The 15,558-nt window shown below is 37.5% G+C and overlaps 1 protein-coding gene across 1 annotated transcript; it reads right to left on the bottom strand.

The window, feature by feature from the left end:
• Positions 1–3,140: 3,140 nt before the first annotated feature.
• On the bottom strand, positions 3,141–15,327 carry dusp26 (dual specificity phosphatase 26). Its single transcript, XM_084936073.1, has 3 exons — positions 15,149–15,327; positions 14,533–14,744; positions 3,141–11,720 (listed from the first exon to the last, which is right to left on the bottom strand). The coding sequence occupies exons 1-3, from the start codon at positions 15,325–15,327 to the stop codon at positions 11,515–11,517; spliced, it is 597 nt and encodes a 198-aa protein (XP_084792199.1). The 3' UTR covers positions 3,141–11,514.
• Between the last annotated feature and the right edge of the window lie 231 nt (positions 15,328–15,558).

Raw genomic sequence — 15,558 nt, 5'->3', positions numbered from 1 at the left:
CACCCACACACTCATACATTCCAGTTACACTCACAAGGACCTTTGAAGTTGGCTATCGCCAGCTTAACTCTAAATTCTTAAAGGGCCCCAACGAATACTTTTATTTTGTTTGAGTGTGCACACTATTTATTTTATTTTATACTTTATCTGTACAAATTGGACAAATACCTGTTATACCTTGTAACAATACAAGAGTGGCTACTCAAAAGTTAACATTGTGTCCAGGTCATTATTGCTGCTCAATACTTTGGCTCCATACGAATTTGGTGTCTTCTGATTCTGGCCAGGGTCTTATTACGAGCCCAAGTAATTATTGCGCTGTAATTCACCTTTATACCTTAAAGTTGGTTACACAGTGCAGTACCTGTAATACCTACAGCATGTTCTAATCGCTCTAATAGGATATTATGGTCGACAGTATCGAACGCTGCACTGAGGTCTAGCAGGACAAGCACAGAGATGAGTCCACTGTCAGAGGCCATAAGAAGATCATTTGTAACCTTCACTAAAGCTGTTTCTGTGCTGTGATGAGCTCTGAAACCTGACTGAAACTCTTCAAATAAACCATTCCTCTGCAGATGATCTGTTAGCTGTTTGACAACTACTCTTTCAAGGATTTTTGATGTGAAAGGAAGGTTGGAGATTGGCCTATAATTAGCTAAGACTGCTGGGTCTAGAGATGGCTTTTTGAGTAAAGGTTTAACCACAGCCAGCTTGAAGGCCTGTGGCCTGCAAGTCATTGTCCTTCAGGTGTATTTACAGCATGTGTTCTTTATTGCATATACTCACTGGGATTGATAAGAACACAGAGCAGACAAGCAGGGCACATTTCTTGGAGCATTACATCCCATCTGTTAAAACAAGAGATTGCCAAAAGAAATAAATGTAAACTTTACTGATCAGTATGTGAAATTACTATCCAAGCCCCCTAATTCTGAAGCTAAACCTTCCCTCTATCCACTTTCACTTCCACTTTTTTTTTTTTTTTTATGGCTCCAAATCACACTTATATTGTATTATACTTTATATTGTAAGGTAAAGGTGCTACAATAATAGGAGACCCCAAAAAACAGATGACCACCTATGAGCAAGTACTTGACAAACAGTGGAAAGGAAAAAAACTCTTTTAACAGGTCATAGCGCAGGGGTGGGCTACTCCAGGCCTCGAGGGTTGGTGTCTTGCAGGTTTTAGATATCACCCTGGGTCAACACACCTGAATCACATGATTAGTTCGTTACCAAACCTCTGGAGTTCTCCAGAGGCTTGTTGAGGTAATTTAGCCATTTGAGTCAGCTGTGTTGGCTCAAGGACACATCTAAAACCTGGCCCTCAAGGCCTGGAGTTGCCCACTCCTGTCATAACAGAACCAGGTACAGGGAGGGGCCTCCATCTGTCGTGATTGGTTGGGGGTGATGGTTGACATCCATCCATCCATTTTCTTTTGCTTATCCAATTGATGGTCATAGCAGAGATGGAGCTTGTCAGTCAGTTACAGGGATAATGCATAGTGACAGACAACAGTGCAAACTCATATTCACACCTACAACCAATTTCGAATACCAATTAACCAAAACAATAACAACTCCAATATGGTAGAACCCAACTGAGTTATCGATGGGCTGATATATCAGCCGATATATCTGCAATCTGCTGCCCTGAGCCGTTGTTTCTGTGCTGCCCAGCTGTGGTGACAGTGGCACAACATGTCGCCCACTGATTTTTACCATCTCTGCAGAAACTCTGACATTGGCAAATTATGTATTCGGAGCAGGCGGTGGTGTGTCAACAACAGGTGGACACATTGCAAGACCAGGCAGCGCTCCAGACCAGAGTTCTGGAGATCTGGCTCCTCCCGGGCACCAATAATGACGCTCCACTGGATTAGGGAGGGGGATGAGCCCTAGGCCATATATATGGCACAAAAAGAATTGGGCACTGAGGCTGCTCATGTTAATTGAATCCAAGGTTCTACTAACGATTGTACCCCTCATCTCCAGACTTCTCCCATTACAGAAGGCGTGAGAGTGACACTGAGGAGATCCTTAAAGTGTTCCATCCATCGGCTGATTATATTCTTCTACCACTGTACACAGTGTGAATAAGGCACTGCTTTCGCCTCCCGAGTTGTCTTACAATTTTCCAGATTGGCTTGAGGCTGACCGAAAGTCTTGTTTTCTGATTTCACTAAACTTCCTGCACCGTTTTTTTTTTTTTTTTTTTGAGTCAGCCACTTACTTTCAACGCTGGAATCTGCTTGGCCTGCTGGTACCTGTAAGCTCCCTCTGGAGTCCCACAAGCTCTAAAGGCAGACTCCTTCTTCAGCCTAACAGATCCAAACCTCTGGCATCAACCATCTGATTCTAGGATTACCAATGACCTTGCAGCCGCAGCTCCTTGCAGCTGCCTCAGGAAAGGAGGCGTGGAATATGGACTCAATATCCCCAACTTCCCTTGGAAAGCAATCAAAGCTCTGCCAGAAGTGGGAACAGAGAAGTGGGGGGGGGGGCAGAGCCATTACGGGGGGGGGGGCACATGATGAAAAGGTTTAGAGACAGAGAGAGCATGTTCTAGGTTCCTTTTTTTTTTTTAAAGGGATTTTCAGAACTGTTGATATATGTACCAGCGTTACGTATTTAAAATACAAAATATGAGTAACTGTATTCTGTTACAGTTACTGTTTAAAAAGATGGTATTCAGAATACAGTTACTTTGTTGAAATAAAGGGATTACACGGTGGTCTTTTCCTGTTTCATATGTTAGGCTGTCCCCTCTCTATTTTTCGTAACTGCATTCTGGTGGAAAACCCAAATAAAACACGCATTAAGAGGCTCTAATGCCTGGGTCTCAATCTCACGGCCCATGTCACCTCTACTTGCGGCCCGCATGAGTCATTTTTGATTCTGATTTTCAGGGGGATAGGGGGTCATAAATCACAGGTTTGACACAAGGTGTATATTATCACCTTATATGGTATTATCATCAGCTGTTTTTACGTCTCTGAAGCGAGTCTGTGTGTTCTTCAAGTTGAATGTCCTATTTCATTGCTTACTAAATTAAAAGCATGAACATTAAAATTAAAAATATAAAATATTTGATCTGACACAACACAGTTTGTAAAAAATGAAAACAGTAAAATATCTCAGTTAGAATATTTTTATTACATTTAGTAGAGAATTTATCAAAACAAAATTAGCAATGTTCAGTGTTATTTACAATAAAAACAGACACACAAGATTAAAAACCAACTTGAAGTACACAGATTAAGGCATTAACATCTCATTTGCTAGTGTCTCCTTTAATGAACCGCACAGAAAGTGATACAAAAATAAATTTAAAACAATTCAAGTTTTTCTATAGAAAGGGCTCTATAACAAAACAATAGAGATAGAAACAGGAATTGAGAACAACATCAATCACAGCACAAAAAATTCACGGATACAAAACATGCAAATCCAATACAGCATAGGTAATACAATGGTAATACAGGTCCCATCTAGAAATTATCATATGTATATATATATATATATATATATATATATATATATATATATATATGCCTCTCCTGTGCTTTAACTCAGTAAAACTAAGGATGCTTTGCCAAATTTTGCAAACCATGCTCCTTTTTTTCCAGATACTAATTGACGCATTAAAGCAATATCATCATATCAATCAGAATCCCATATTCTTACAATAATGTTCATAAAGTATATTCAGGGTAATAATGATCTGATCCTCTGTTGAATTTGGTTTGCTCACTTACAAAGAAATGAGCAGTCTCTAATTTTTATCGTAGTTGCATTTTAATGGAGAAACAGAATATCAATCAAAAATCCAGACAACTCCATTTCTTAAAAGTTATAAATTGAATAGCATATCATTTAGTGGAATAGGTAAATGATCCCCTATAACCTACAGCCAGAATTCTGGCCTCCACAGATTGGTTATGTGCCCATGTAGCACAAAGACTATATTCAATCTATCAAACATTACAATTTCTGATCTCAAAGCCTTCAGGAAAAGCTTTGTGAGAAAGTAACGGCTGCTGGTGTGATGGAATAAAAATATAAAACGACTATCTGTCATTCTCGGTCTCCATGTAAGATCTTGCCTTAATAGGTAAGGATGATCATGACCCAAGACTACGATCTGAAGGCAGTTGGGACCACAGTCGCCAAGAACACCATTGATAACACTCTAAACTGTAATGGATTAAAATCTTGCTGAGCCCACACGACCCCCCTGGTCAAGAAAGCACATGTGCAGTTTGCACACTTCTAAATGATTCTGGGAACAGTCAGGTGAAAGTGGGGTGGCTGTAGCTCAGGAGGTAGAGCAGGTCAGCTATTAATTGGAAGGCTGGTGGTTTGATCCCTTGCTGCCCCAGTCTGCATGCTAAGTATCCTAACCCTAACCCCAAGCTCATATTAATGTGTGTGAATGCTTAGATAGAAAGCACCTAAAGCATAGAAGACAGTGCTTGTGTGAATGGGTGAATGTGGCTTGTTGTATTAAGCACTTTGAGTGCTCTAGGAAAGTAGAAAAGTGCTATTAAAGAATCAGTCCAAGTCCAGTGGTCATATAGAACTAAAATTGAGCGTTTCAGGGAAGAAAGATGTTGACCCAAAGAATACCATCCCCACAGTCAAGCACGCAGCTGGAAACATTATGCTTTAAGGCTGTTTTTCTGCTAAGGTTACAGCATGACTTCACTGCATTAAGGAACCAATGGACAGGCCATGTACTGTAAAATGTTGAACAAGAACATCCTTTCCCAAGCCAGAACACTGAAGGATCGTGGATGGGTCTGCCAGCATGACAAATACCCCAAACATATAGCCAAGACAACAAAGAAGTGGCTAAAAAAAGAAGCATATTAAGGTCAGGAAGTGGCCTAGCCAGTTTTCAGATGTCAGTCCTATAGAAAATCAGTGAAGGCAGCTAAAGCTTCAAGTTTCCAAAAACCTAAAGGATTTAGAAAATTTCTGGGCCATAATCACTCCTGAGATGTTTGTGTGGCGGGGTGTTGTCTTTGGCTCTGCCGTAGAGGAGGGATGGTGCAGCGGGTTAAGGGTGTAGTGTCAGGGGAGGCTGGCAGACACAGCAAGGACCTATCATCATAATCATGCATCCACTTTTTCTGCAGTAGCTGAGGAGAGCAGTAGCAAGAAGAGCGAGGGCAAGTAGCACTGCCAAGTGACCAGAAGCTGGAAAGCTGCTCACGCAAGCACAAGATTACAAGGACAATGCACATTGTAAATGAAGACTCTGTAATTATACTGCCAAGCGTGGGTCACACTTGCTACAATGCACAAACCTGGTGACAACTACAAAAAACATCTCACAACTACATCTACCAATAAGGGCTTCTTTACCAAGTACTAAGTCATGTTTTGCCTGAGGATCAAATACTTATTTCACTCAAACCATAATTTTCATGTTTTTTGGATTTTGGTTGATATTTTTCTCTGTCCATTAAAATGAAATTACTACTACTACTACTGCAGTTCATTTGTTTTTTAAGTTAGTAAACTTACACATTTAGCAGGGGCTCAAACAATGACTTCCTCCACTATATGTATGTATATATGCACCCTATCTCCTCCTTAATGGATGGGCCAATCTGAATGAAAAATGTCACAAAGAGCAATTATTTTAGCATTTATTTATTCTAAATGTAAATTATTTTGATATTTCTAAACAGGACGTTCATTTCATTATCCCCCTGCGAATGCAATGTTACATCTTCTGTTTGCATTTCTTTCACTTATCACTTTTTATGTATATTGCCCTTAGGTTAATGGTCACTAAAAATTGTACCTGTGATGGAATTGGAATGACGGAACTGAAAAAGCACCACAGGCCTTGCAAAAAAACACACATAAAGTGGGTTTTTGCCAGTAGAAGTAATTTTTAATACTGCAAGGCATAGACATTAAGATGGACAACATCACAGCTCCCTATTCTTGTTAGCATAGAGGATATGAGCCTGACTAAAACACATTTTATCAAATGTAGCAAATATGTAGTCAAATTGACTTTTACTCATCACTATGATATTTTGTCACTGTTTAGTTGCTTGATGCTAAAAAAAAAGGTATCTGATGACTGAAAGTGACAGGTAGCTCCTTTGAATAAATAAGTAATGTAGACATGTTTTAGCATCTGTTTAGATATTGTACATAAAAACATTGGAGGACTTTTTAACAATTTTTAATAGTTTCTCTTATGGCTGATACAGCATTTTTAGATATACAACAATAAACTACTGTTATCAAGTGAGCTACCATTTGGGTCAGGCACAAGTTGTGGCTACAATACTATGGTAATGTCATGCTAGTTACACTCAAAGACATGGGCTAAAAAGGCAGGAAGTGATAATGGGTATTCCATCCATCTTTATATGCTTTCGATAACAGAAAGTTATAGTCTGATGTGGCCATTTGATTATCTATTGAGCCCTAAGCACCCAGTTAAGATGCAATTAATTCCCTATAAAATGCACACAAATTGTCACTGAAAAGTCATGACAGTTGAGTTCAGATTCCTTGTTGTTCTTTTTTGCATTCCAATACTATGGTTCAAAATACAGGTATGTATTTTGTGAAATACACCCTTTCTTGCCAAGAGCAGTGTTGCAGAGTAATGGAATACATGTACCGGCGTTACGTATTTAAAATACAAAATATGAGTAACTGTATTCCATTACAGTTACTGTTTAAAAAAGTGATAATAAGAATACAGTTACTGTGTTGAAATAAATGGATTACACTGCAGTCATTTCCTGTTTCAAAGGCTGTCCCCTCTCTAATTTTGGCAATTCCACGCAAACCCAAACAAAATGCAAAATACGAGTCTCTAATGTAAGCATCCTGTTAATGTTGGTGGCGTCAGTTACACAATGGACCTGGAGCAAGCACAACAGAGCCAGCAGTGCGTGGGCAGGAATGTATTTCTTACTTGGAGATTCTGACAACACTTCATATTTGCCAGCAACCAAGCTGCTGAGAGCAATAGTAATAGCACAGTCTGCTCATTTCCAGATTCTCATTTTTATTCTTCAACCATAATAGATTATACTATTTCTTTTATGCTGGGTGTAGGTGCAGGCACTAAGTTTATCCTCTGTCTGAGGAACAGCCAACTTTCTTTAGATTTGCTGCTCCTTGCAAACAGGTTTGAACACCATATGGGTTGGGAGACTAGAGCTGTGTGCCTGAGATGACCTTATTGGAGATATCTGTACTCACTGAGATAATAAAGAGCTAAGAGTAGAAAAAAGCTGTGTGAAACTGTACAATGTGAAGCCAGAGGTTTTACTTGTAAATAAAAATTACTTGTAAATACACTGGCATCAGTACTTGAAACTTTAAACATGTTTAATATGAAAATCCAATATTTTAACACTAATGCGTCTACATATGTGTATATATATATATATATATATATATATATATATATATATATATATATATATATATATATATATATATATATATATATATATAATGAGCATAGTACACCCTCTTTAATATCCACAGACTGTACAGATCCTCATTTTGGGGGGTTATTTTTATCTGCATTTGCTGAGAGTAACAATGCTCACTTCATTCCCCCTTGTACCTCAACATGGTGATGTTACACAGCACAAATTCTACAAGCCACAAAAAATGTGTTTCAAACATAATTCTTGAGGTAATCATTAGTAACACACTGGAAAGTATTGAAATGCTGGTTAAAAGCACAGAATTGGCTCTTCTAAAGTTTTTTTTTACAAGCATGAGAACACAAGCCTCACTTTTAACATCAAGACAAAACAGCAGACTTTACCCGACTTGTGCACACAGCATGATTACTGTGTATGTTATCCAGGCAGTTGGTAGCTTTTGCAATGGCACATCTGTGGTATTGTCTCTCACTGCATGTCTACTCAAAATGCTTCTTGAGCTAGCATACTACATCTTCACTTCGAGTAGTACTCTGGACAGCTAACAGTCACTGTAAAGTTAAGGTGATACACTGGACTGGGAGATACTTAGAGAGCACAACTTAATTTTGATAAATTACCCCATAAAAAGGTTTACTTAAACAACACCAAATTGTAAGCAACTACTTAATTAAAGATGCAACAATGGCTTGGCCAGGGACCATCTACTTGGAACAGCCTTATGCTATTCAGAGCTCAGAGCCAGCCAGAAGCTGCTCTGAAAAAAACAAAAACAGTTACAAGAAAAATTATGAAAATTTAAAAAAATGTTAAAGAAAGAGAGGTCAACATAATTTTATCTGGTAAATTTATAAACATACTGGAAATAATCCAACTACCTGACATTTGTTTTGTTATATAAATCCACCTGCTTACTTTTGGTAAGTTAAGATATGTCAGATAACAGTGGGTATATACCAACTCATTTCTGTTAATTATTTGTACCTCTTTTCACTGTTTAAAAAAGAGAAGATCCTGTTATTTAATGCAATTTGGGGGATTTAGGAAGTTTAATTATTTCTTTTAGTATGAAAATAATATTTTACTTTGAGAAAATTTGAAAAGTTTGTTTGTATATGCTGTAAGTTATAGTTTTTAGAAAAAAAATCAGAATCAGCAAAAAAAGGAACTTGGAAGCAAACAACCAAATTACAATTGGTGCATTTGCTTTTGTGTTCACAAACAAATAATTACATTTTATATGCTGTAATTACGCTGGAATTCTATAAGCTACATAACTTTGCTGGATTAGACCCGGGTTATAGGGCACTTCACGAATGTAAAAATGATTGGAACCACGGGGGAAAAAATCACAAAGAACCTTTCTGGGGGTTGATATAACTTATTTACGCTCTATATTAACTAGAAAATACAACAAGGAACGTGTCTGCTTAGGGTCAGTTGTGATCAGTTTTTAATTACTGACACTCCTGAATCATAACAGTGACCCGTGTATTTTATCCATAAAATTCGGGCTAAAGTTGTGGAACATTTAAAGAGATTACTTTCAACATGAAGAGGGAATGCATTAAATTGATATGGAGTATCATCAGAGGATTTGTGATATGCTCAAGAACTCCCACTCTCTGGCCTCTGGACTTACATAAGTATGCTTGTGAATGAACAGGGCCTAATGTTGCTGTCACACAAACATTTAAATTTCCTAGCACAAACAATTTTCTTCTGCCAATTTTCATCATGTTTTTTTAACAGGCTGAGGTTCATTTTAATATACGATTCTATTCTACTTTTACATATTATAAGTTTTGATCATAGTAAAAAACCTTTCCTTTCTGCAAAGGACCTCATAACTTCATTAACCACTTTAAAACATCTGCCAGTTTAATTTCAGGCATGAAGTGGATTCACAAATCTTTAAGACTTGTAAATCTATACAACTATTTTAAACAACAATGCCTGTTTGAATTTTAGGCTTAATGATTTGATTTTTGTAATATCACTCGCACCTTTCACTTTTCTTATCTATTTAAAAATATATTTTGTAATGCAGTTACAGCCACATAATGTTAATTCCAAATAGACAGACAAGAACATGGAGTCTGTTTTAAAATTCTTATCTTCACATAACTTTAAAGCCAAGTACCTTTGTGTTACCTTTGTGTAAATTCCCTCTCATTTTAACAACTGAGAGGGAATTTACACAAAACGTTATAAACTTAATGTTTCTGGACTACCAGGACCAATAAACAGCATTATAAACCTTGTAATCTGAGTAGTTCAGTGTATAGTTCAGTGTGTGGTTGGTTAGCTCAATGGAACGAGAACTGGTTTACAAAACTAAGCAGCTGAAATTTTTTGATATTGTTACTTCTCTCTGGGTTGAGGCAGTTTTGTTTATTTCATTTTGTTGTAATCATTAAAATACTGATATAAAACCATTCTTGAACACATACTTTCTCTTGCTAGAAAGTCAGACAACACTCAGAAAGTATGTCAAGACAACAGTAAACTCACATCTGCAACCTTGGCACAACTCATATTCGAACTCTATGTGGAACTATTTCTCTACAAAGACTAGATAACGAAAAAGATTAACATCCTATTCAATATCACAGTGTCTGCTGGGTTTATTTTGTGACTCTTTGCTGGGTTCAGACCCCAGATATGTTAATCAGGTTGGCGATAACCTGCCTCAGGTTGACTATTTTCTTCTGAAATTTAAAAAAGTCAGACAGGAATCTCTGTTAGACGTGTTCTCTACAAGCTTGACTAAAAAGAAAAACAATGCGTATGAGTTCAAAACTGCAGAAGCGTCCAAAAACGTGTGGATGAAGCCTGTAAAAGTTTTTGGCATAAATTTTGTGGACATCTGTGGCTGGCAAGATAACTGCAAACATGGTACCATGAATAAACATGTTAGCACTTGTCAGCCATAAGAATGATTGTTTCTAGTCCCTTTATACTTTTAACGTAGGTGTTTTCCCCTTGTCAGGATAGTCTGCCATAATTGTGCAAAAAATGTTTACCGAGCATCGAAACTACTTCTCGGATCAATAAATAGAAGCTAAATTAAGGCTACGTCCACACTAATGCGTTTTCGTTTGACGCATAGTCCACACTGAGATGGCATTTTCCCCAAGGAAAAACGCAGCGTTTTGAAAACGCTCTCGAAAACGCATATACTTTCTAAAACGATGACGCATTTTAGTCATGTGACCAATTAAACAAAGATAGCGGAGGGCATTATACAGCAGTTGTTTTGATTGCTCTCAATTTTGACAGCCCTAAAAAAGATTAATATCAGTTTGTACATGCTCGAGATAGCTTTTCTTCAAATTCTTTAATTCTCACCCACTGTTGTGCATGCGCAGGACTGGAACGTAAGCATTTTTGGCCGTTTCAATGTGGACACACAACTCTGTGAAAACGACTGAAAACGCTAGCGTGGACGCGGAGCGTTTTCAGACGAAAACACCGCTTTCAAATCTATCCGGGCTAGTGTGGACGTAGCCTAAATTAACATAATTCAGACAATGAGGTTACACCCCAAACTCCTGTTTCACATTTGACTCAAACCCCATGCAGCAGTTTCCTCAATTTTGGACTCACAGTCAACTTTTGAATCCTATAAGTCAAAGGTAAGGGTTTACTACTTAACTTACATAGGTCAACTGATGTTGCTGTAAAATTTCTACCATTATATGCGTGAATGAATCTGAAAGGCAGAGGTCAGTTACAAATTGAAAAAACACTTTGAAGGAAATAGTGGAATTATTAATAAAAGTTTCTAATTTTTTAGAACCTTAATGTACCAGTAAACTTGTATATCTTACGGAATATAAAATTATTTGGTGCTGCTGTTTCAGAGTCTACAGAACTACAAAGATTAAACAAACTGAGCAAATTGACTATGAAAATAATGGCATCACTTGATCTGTGGTATCACTGGCTACCATTCAGAGCTGCAAAGTCAGAAATTCACAGGTTGCTCCTAGTTTGGTCCCAGAATATCTCCCAGTGTAATGGGCTGCTACCTCAGGTGGAGTGTGTCTTGAGAGTATTTTCAGCTCTACGGTGATGTCTTTCGGCTCTCTCTCAGGATGCTGTCCAGGCCATTCAGCTGGCGGAGGAAACCTCGGTTAGGGATGACACCTCTGTGGTCTTTTACTGTCTTGATGGCCTCCACAAGTGTCAGATTTTGTCTGATCATCAAGTAGGCTAGCACCAGAGTAGCTGAGCGGCTCACTCCCACAGTACAGTGGACCAGAACCTTACCTGCACATACCAAAAAACATGATCACAAGTCCACGCAAATTAAACAGTAGCCATGCACACAAAGAACCCAGCCCATAGACAAAACTGTTTGCTTTGTATCCACTGTGGCAGAAACATCAGCGTTGTTTTAAAATGTATTTTTTTACTATTTGAAAAATGAAGTTTGTCAAACAGTTATTGTTTGCTGTGTAGCAGTGGAAATATCAACAACTGCCACTGGATTACATGAATCTTTAAAACTGGAGGATTCTAAGGCGAGCTCTGAAGCCTCAGCACTCCTGTTCCATTAGCCTTGTACAATATCAATATCTTGTACACACAAACAAACAAACATAATGAGGCTCAGGAAAGTAAGTGTGCATTGTGATCCAGCAATTATAACTTTGGCCAAAATACAGACATTTCATTTGCCAATAAAAAGTTGCTCAGCCTTCAGCAACACATGTAACTGCACATATCATGACTGGATGAGTTTCAGGTTTTGCATTTTTTTCTGTATTAGAGTGAAGCCAGTGATAAATCAATACATCCACCCATGTACAGTGGAAATTACAGCTATAGTTAAAATGGCAAACTTAACTTTCAAAAAGTCAACAAATCCTGAAGACAACTAATTATTGATGTGCAGCACACACATCAAATCTTTCATAGTGATTTTGTTATTTATTCAAACTATAAACAGGCAAAATAAATAATAAGTTATGGTGTGTTTTAGCTACAGTGAATTTGTTCCAGCTCGGGTGGAGACTTGAGTAAATGCTTTTATAGAGATTCAAGTAGATTTTATTGCAGCACATTTATACTTTTATTTCAGTAAAATGTTATTTTTACTGAATATACATACACTATTGTATTACTTTTATATAAGTAGCAGATTTAGGACACTTCTTCCAAAGCTGTAAAATGCTGATAATCAGCATTTGATCAGAGCATTTGTTCACTGTTTATCAAAACAGTGAAGAATACTTTTACTAGTAAACACAGATCTAAGTACCACCAGATTTACATAAGATGATTTACGTAAAATGATAGAAACAACCTGAACTGTTCAGATCAGACAAATGAGCTATTTATTGTTGTCAGATATTGTAAAAAGACAGTCTGTCACATACTCCTCACTGCTCAGCGGACGTGTAACTTTATCTAGATGACCTATAATACTGGAACCTGAACCCACAGTGAGTGGAACTCTGCAGCCAGAGGTGTACAGCTGTGTTTCACTGAGTGACCATTTGGCAGCAACATAAGCACTGGAGAGGCTTCCAAATTTAGTTTCCAAATTGTACACAAATACGGTTCAAAACAGCGCTGATCATGGCGCCACCTTGCTTTAATGCAGTAACCTGAAATGTCCATTAAAAGTGACCAATCACATTAGAACCCCTCTTCCTTTGGGCTCCGCTCCAAACAGTCAAAATTCAGTTCATTTGCAGGAGCAAGAGTGAGAGTGTGAATCAAAGTTCTGCATGCACAGGTTGTTGAATTTATGCAGAGGAATTTAATTCTAGATTACATTTTTTCTTGCGTGGAATTTTTGACATAAATAATTCCATAAGATTACAAAATGTTAGGTCAAAATGTTTTGCTAAAAAATGGTCAGTTTGTTCTGCAATTGGAATTCCCACTCAGTCTTTTATGTATAAATAGTAGAGATGTCAAATGTAACCATCTCTGGCTCCAAAAACAACATGCCAGTGGCCACAAAACTAACATTACGCCAGATTCCAGAAATCAATGGATGATGTCACAAACTTCCATTATTAAGAGACATACAGAACCAGAGTGTGAGCTTGTGGATGTTTGTTTATATTACAATCTTCAGCGTGATTTTAGGATAGCTGTGCCCCTGATCAATGCTATTAAACACAAATGGTTGCTCCCCTCATCCCAGTGCAAATTACTAGGATAAACTGATGATTTACAAAAGACTATTAGCTACCCTAAAAATATTTATACATATTTTATATAAATGTTAATAGTTTCATGTAATCAGTGTAAAGCAATATACTAAATATTTGTTAATACTTTAAAGAAAAAGCTAAATGACCAGTAAAGACAAGGGCTGTGCCCCAAATTCCTCTTTTTTTCTTCTTCACTACATTAGACATTTGCATCATTATTTAGACCTGTTGAGCCACACAAGTCTAACTATATAACAAAACATTTAAGTGTTTTTGAAGAAGCAACAGCATGTAGTGGGAAAATTTATAAACTAAAAACAGGGCCATTCAAATACAAATGGATGAATCTGCTAAAGCAAGGTTACATTAAGCTTCCCCAGTAGTTATATAAGACCTTTCATAGATCAAAAAGAGATTCATTTAAAATGTAGAAAATACTACAGTCTGAAAATTTCTTAGGTCTTAGGTCAAAGAACAGTCTTAGGTCTTAAGTCTTAGGTCAAACAACAAATGTATTTGTTTACTCTAGTAATATAATAACTCATTTTTACTTAAAATGACTTTAGTCATTATCTATCCATCAGGCCATTGGGGTTATATGGGGTTCAGTCTTGCCCCGGGATCCTTTTTTGATATGCAGAACACAGAGCTTCTAACTGCTAGATGACCTGCTATTTGAAGTGATGATTTCCCCTCATGTTATCAATTAATAATACATTTTTCATGGGCATCTTTCAAAAGAATCAAAGATACCTTGTAAGCAATTAAATAACAAAAAACACAGCATGCAAAAAATAACAATTGGAAGAGCGCATAGATTTAAAAGTCAATAGATCATAAAATTAAAATCAAACACAGTAGAACAGAGAATCTACCCACACAGACCCCCACACACCCAGACTCAGACTAACCTCCACTGGTGAGGGCTTTGTGAATGAACTCGGAAGCAGGATAGAAGTTAACACTCATGTCAAAAGTTGGTGAGTCATGAGCCTCAATGCCATGATAGGTGATGTTCATCCCAGCATAATATTCGGCTCCCCCGCGCCACTTCGTCTGTGCGCAGTTGAGGATATGTGTAATGCCAAGTTTGGCCAATTCTCGTCGATCTGATGCAATGTCCCTGCAGAGGAGAGAAGGTATTTCCAGCTCTAGCAGTTAAACTGTTTTAACTTGACTACATAACTTGTATGATTTATGCTGACATGTAACTCTTATGTGACTCCTAAGCTTATGAATGAGATAAACAGATACTGCTGGGTGATGGAGCTAGATATAGATGTTAGATAAAGACGTTTGCTTTAGACTAAACAACTTTCAGCTTATATGGTGGAATGCCAGAATATTTACTTCATTAAAATTAGTTCTCATTGGGTGCTCATTACTCACTCATAATAAGTAATGGGTATTTTTATTTCTAAGTAATACGTTACTAAGAAATTAATACTTTAAGTATTTATTCACTGCTATTAAGACACTCTGAGTATTTACTTCTTCTGCCACCGTTTAGAGGTTAGAAACACTCACTGGTCTCCGATATAGAGTCGTGGCCACACTTCGTCTGCATGGTTGCAGGCCGTTTTGCCCGTGTAAAGGAGCCTTTCTAGCTCGGAGACGGTCAGGATCGGGGAGGAACGTTCAGAGTCTTTTCGGCTCGGAGACCTGGAGCTGCTCCGGGACCGAGAGAATCGAGACATGAACGCCATTAAATCTGTGAAAACAGAGATGAAAGGGACGGGTCTTTTATTATTATTATCATTATTATTATTGTTAAAGAAATTCACACACGCGCGCGTTCAGAATAAAACGAATAAAATTTAAATATAAACTGATTGTGTGTTGTAATCCTTACGTTTATTATTTGAATATGACATTTTAATAACAAATGTACCTATAGCTTTATGTAAATAATTCGTAGCATGTTAGTTTACAGTTGC

Source organism: Perissodus microlepis, chromosome 7 (assembly GCF_051167445.1).
Source record: "Perissodus microlepis isolate ML-2025 ecotype Zambia chromosome 7, ASM5116744v1, whole genome shotgun sequence".
Taxonomy (NCBI): domain Eukaryota; kingdom Metazoa; phylum Chordata; class Actinopteri; order Cichliformes; family Cichlidae; genus Perissodus; species Perissodus microlepis.
The sequence above is the reverse complement of the archived record's forward strand: the minus strand, read 5'-3'. Positions and strand labels throughout refer to the sequence as shown.

Bases quoted from the DNA above. Each gene is read 5' to 3' on its own strand.
- dusp26 (XM_084936073.1), bottom strand. From the start codon at position 15,327: ATGGCGTTCATGTCTCGATTCTCTCGGTCCCGGAGCAGCTCCAGGTCT. The intron at 14,745-15,148 runs GTGAGTGTTTCT...TCTCCTCTGCAG, and splicing joins CGACTCTATATCGGAGACCA to GGACATTGCATCAGATCGAC. The intron at 11,721-14,532 runs GTTAGTCTGAGT...TGGTATGTGCAG, and splicing joins CAAAGCCCTCACCAGTGGAG to GTAAGGTTCTGGTCCACTGT.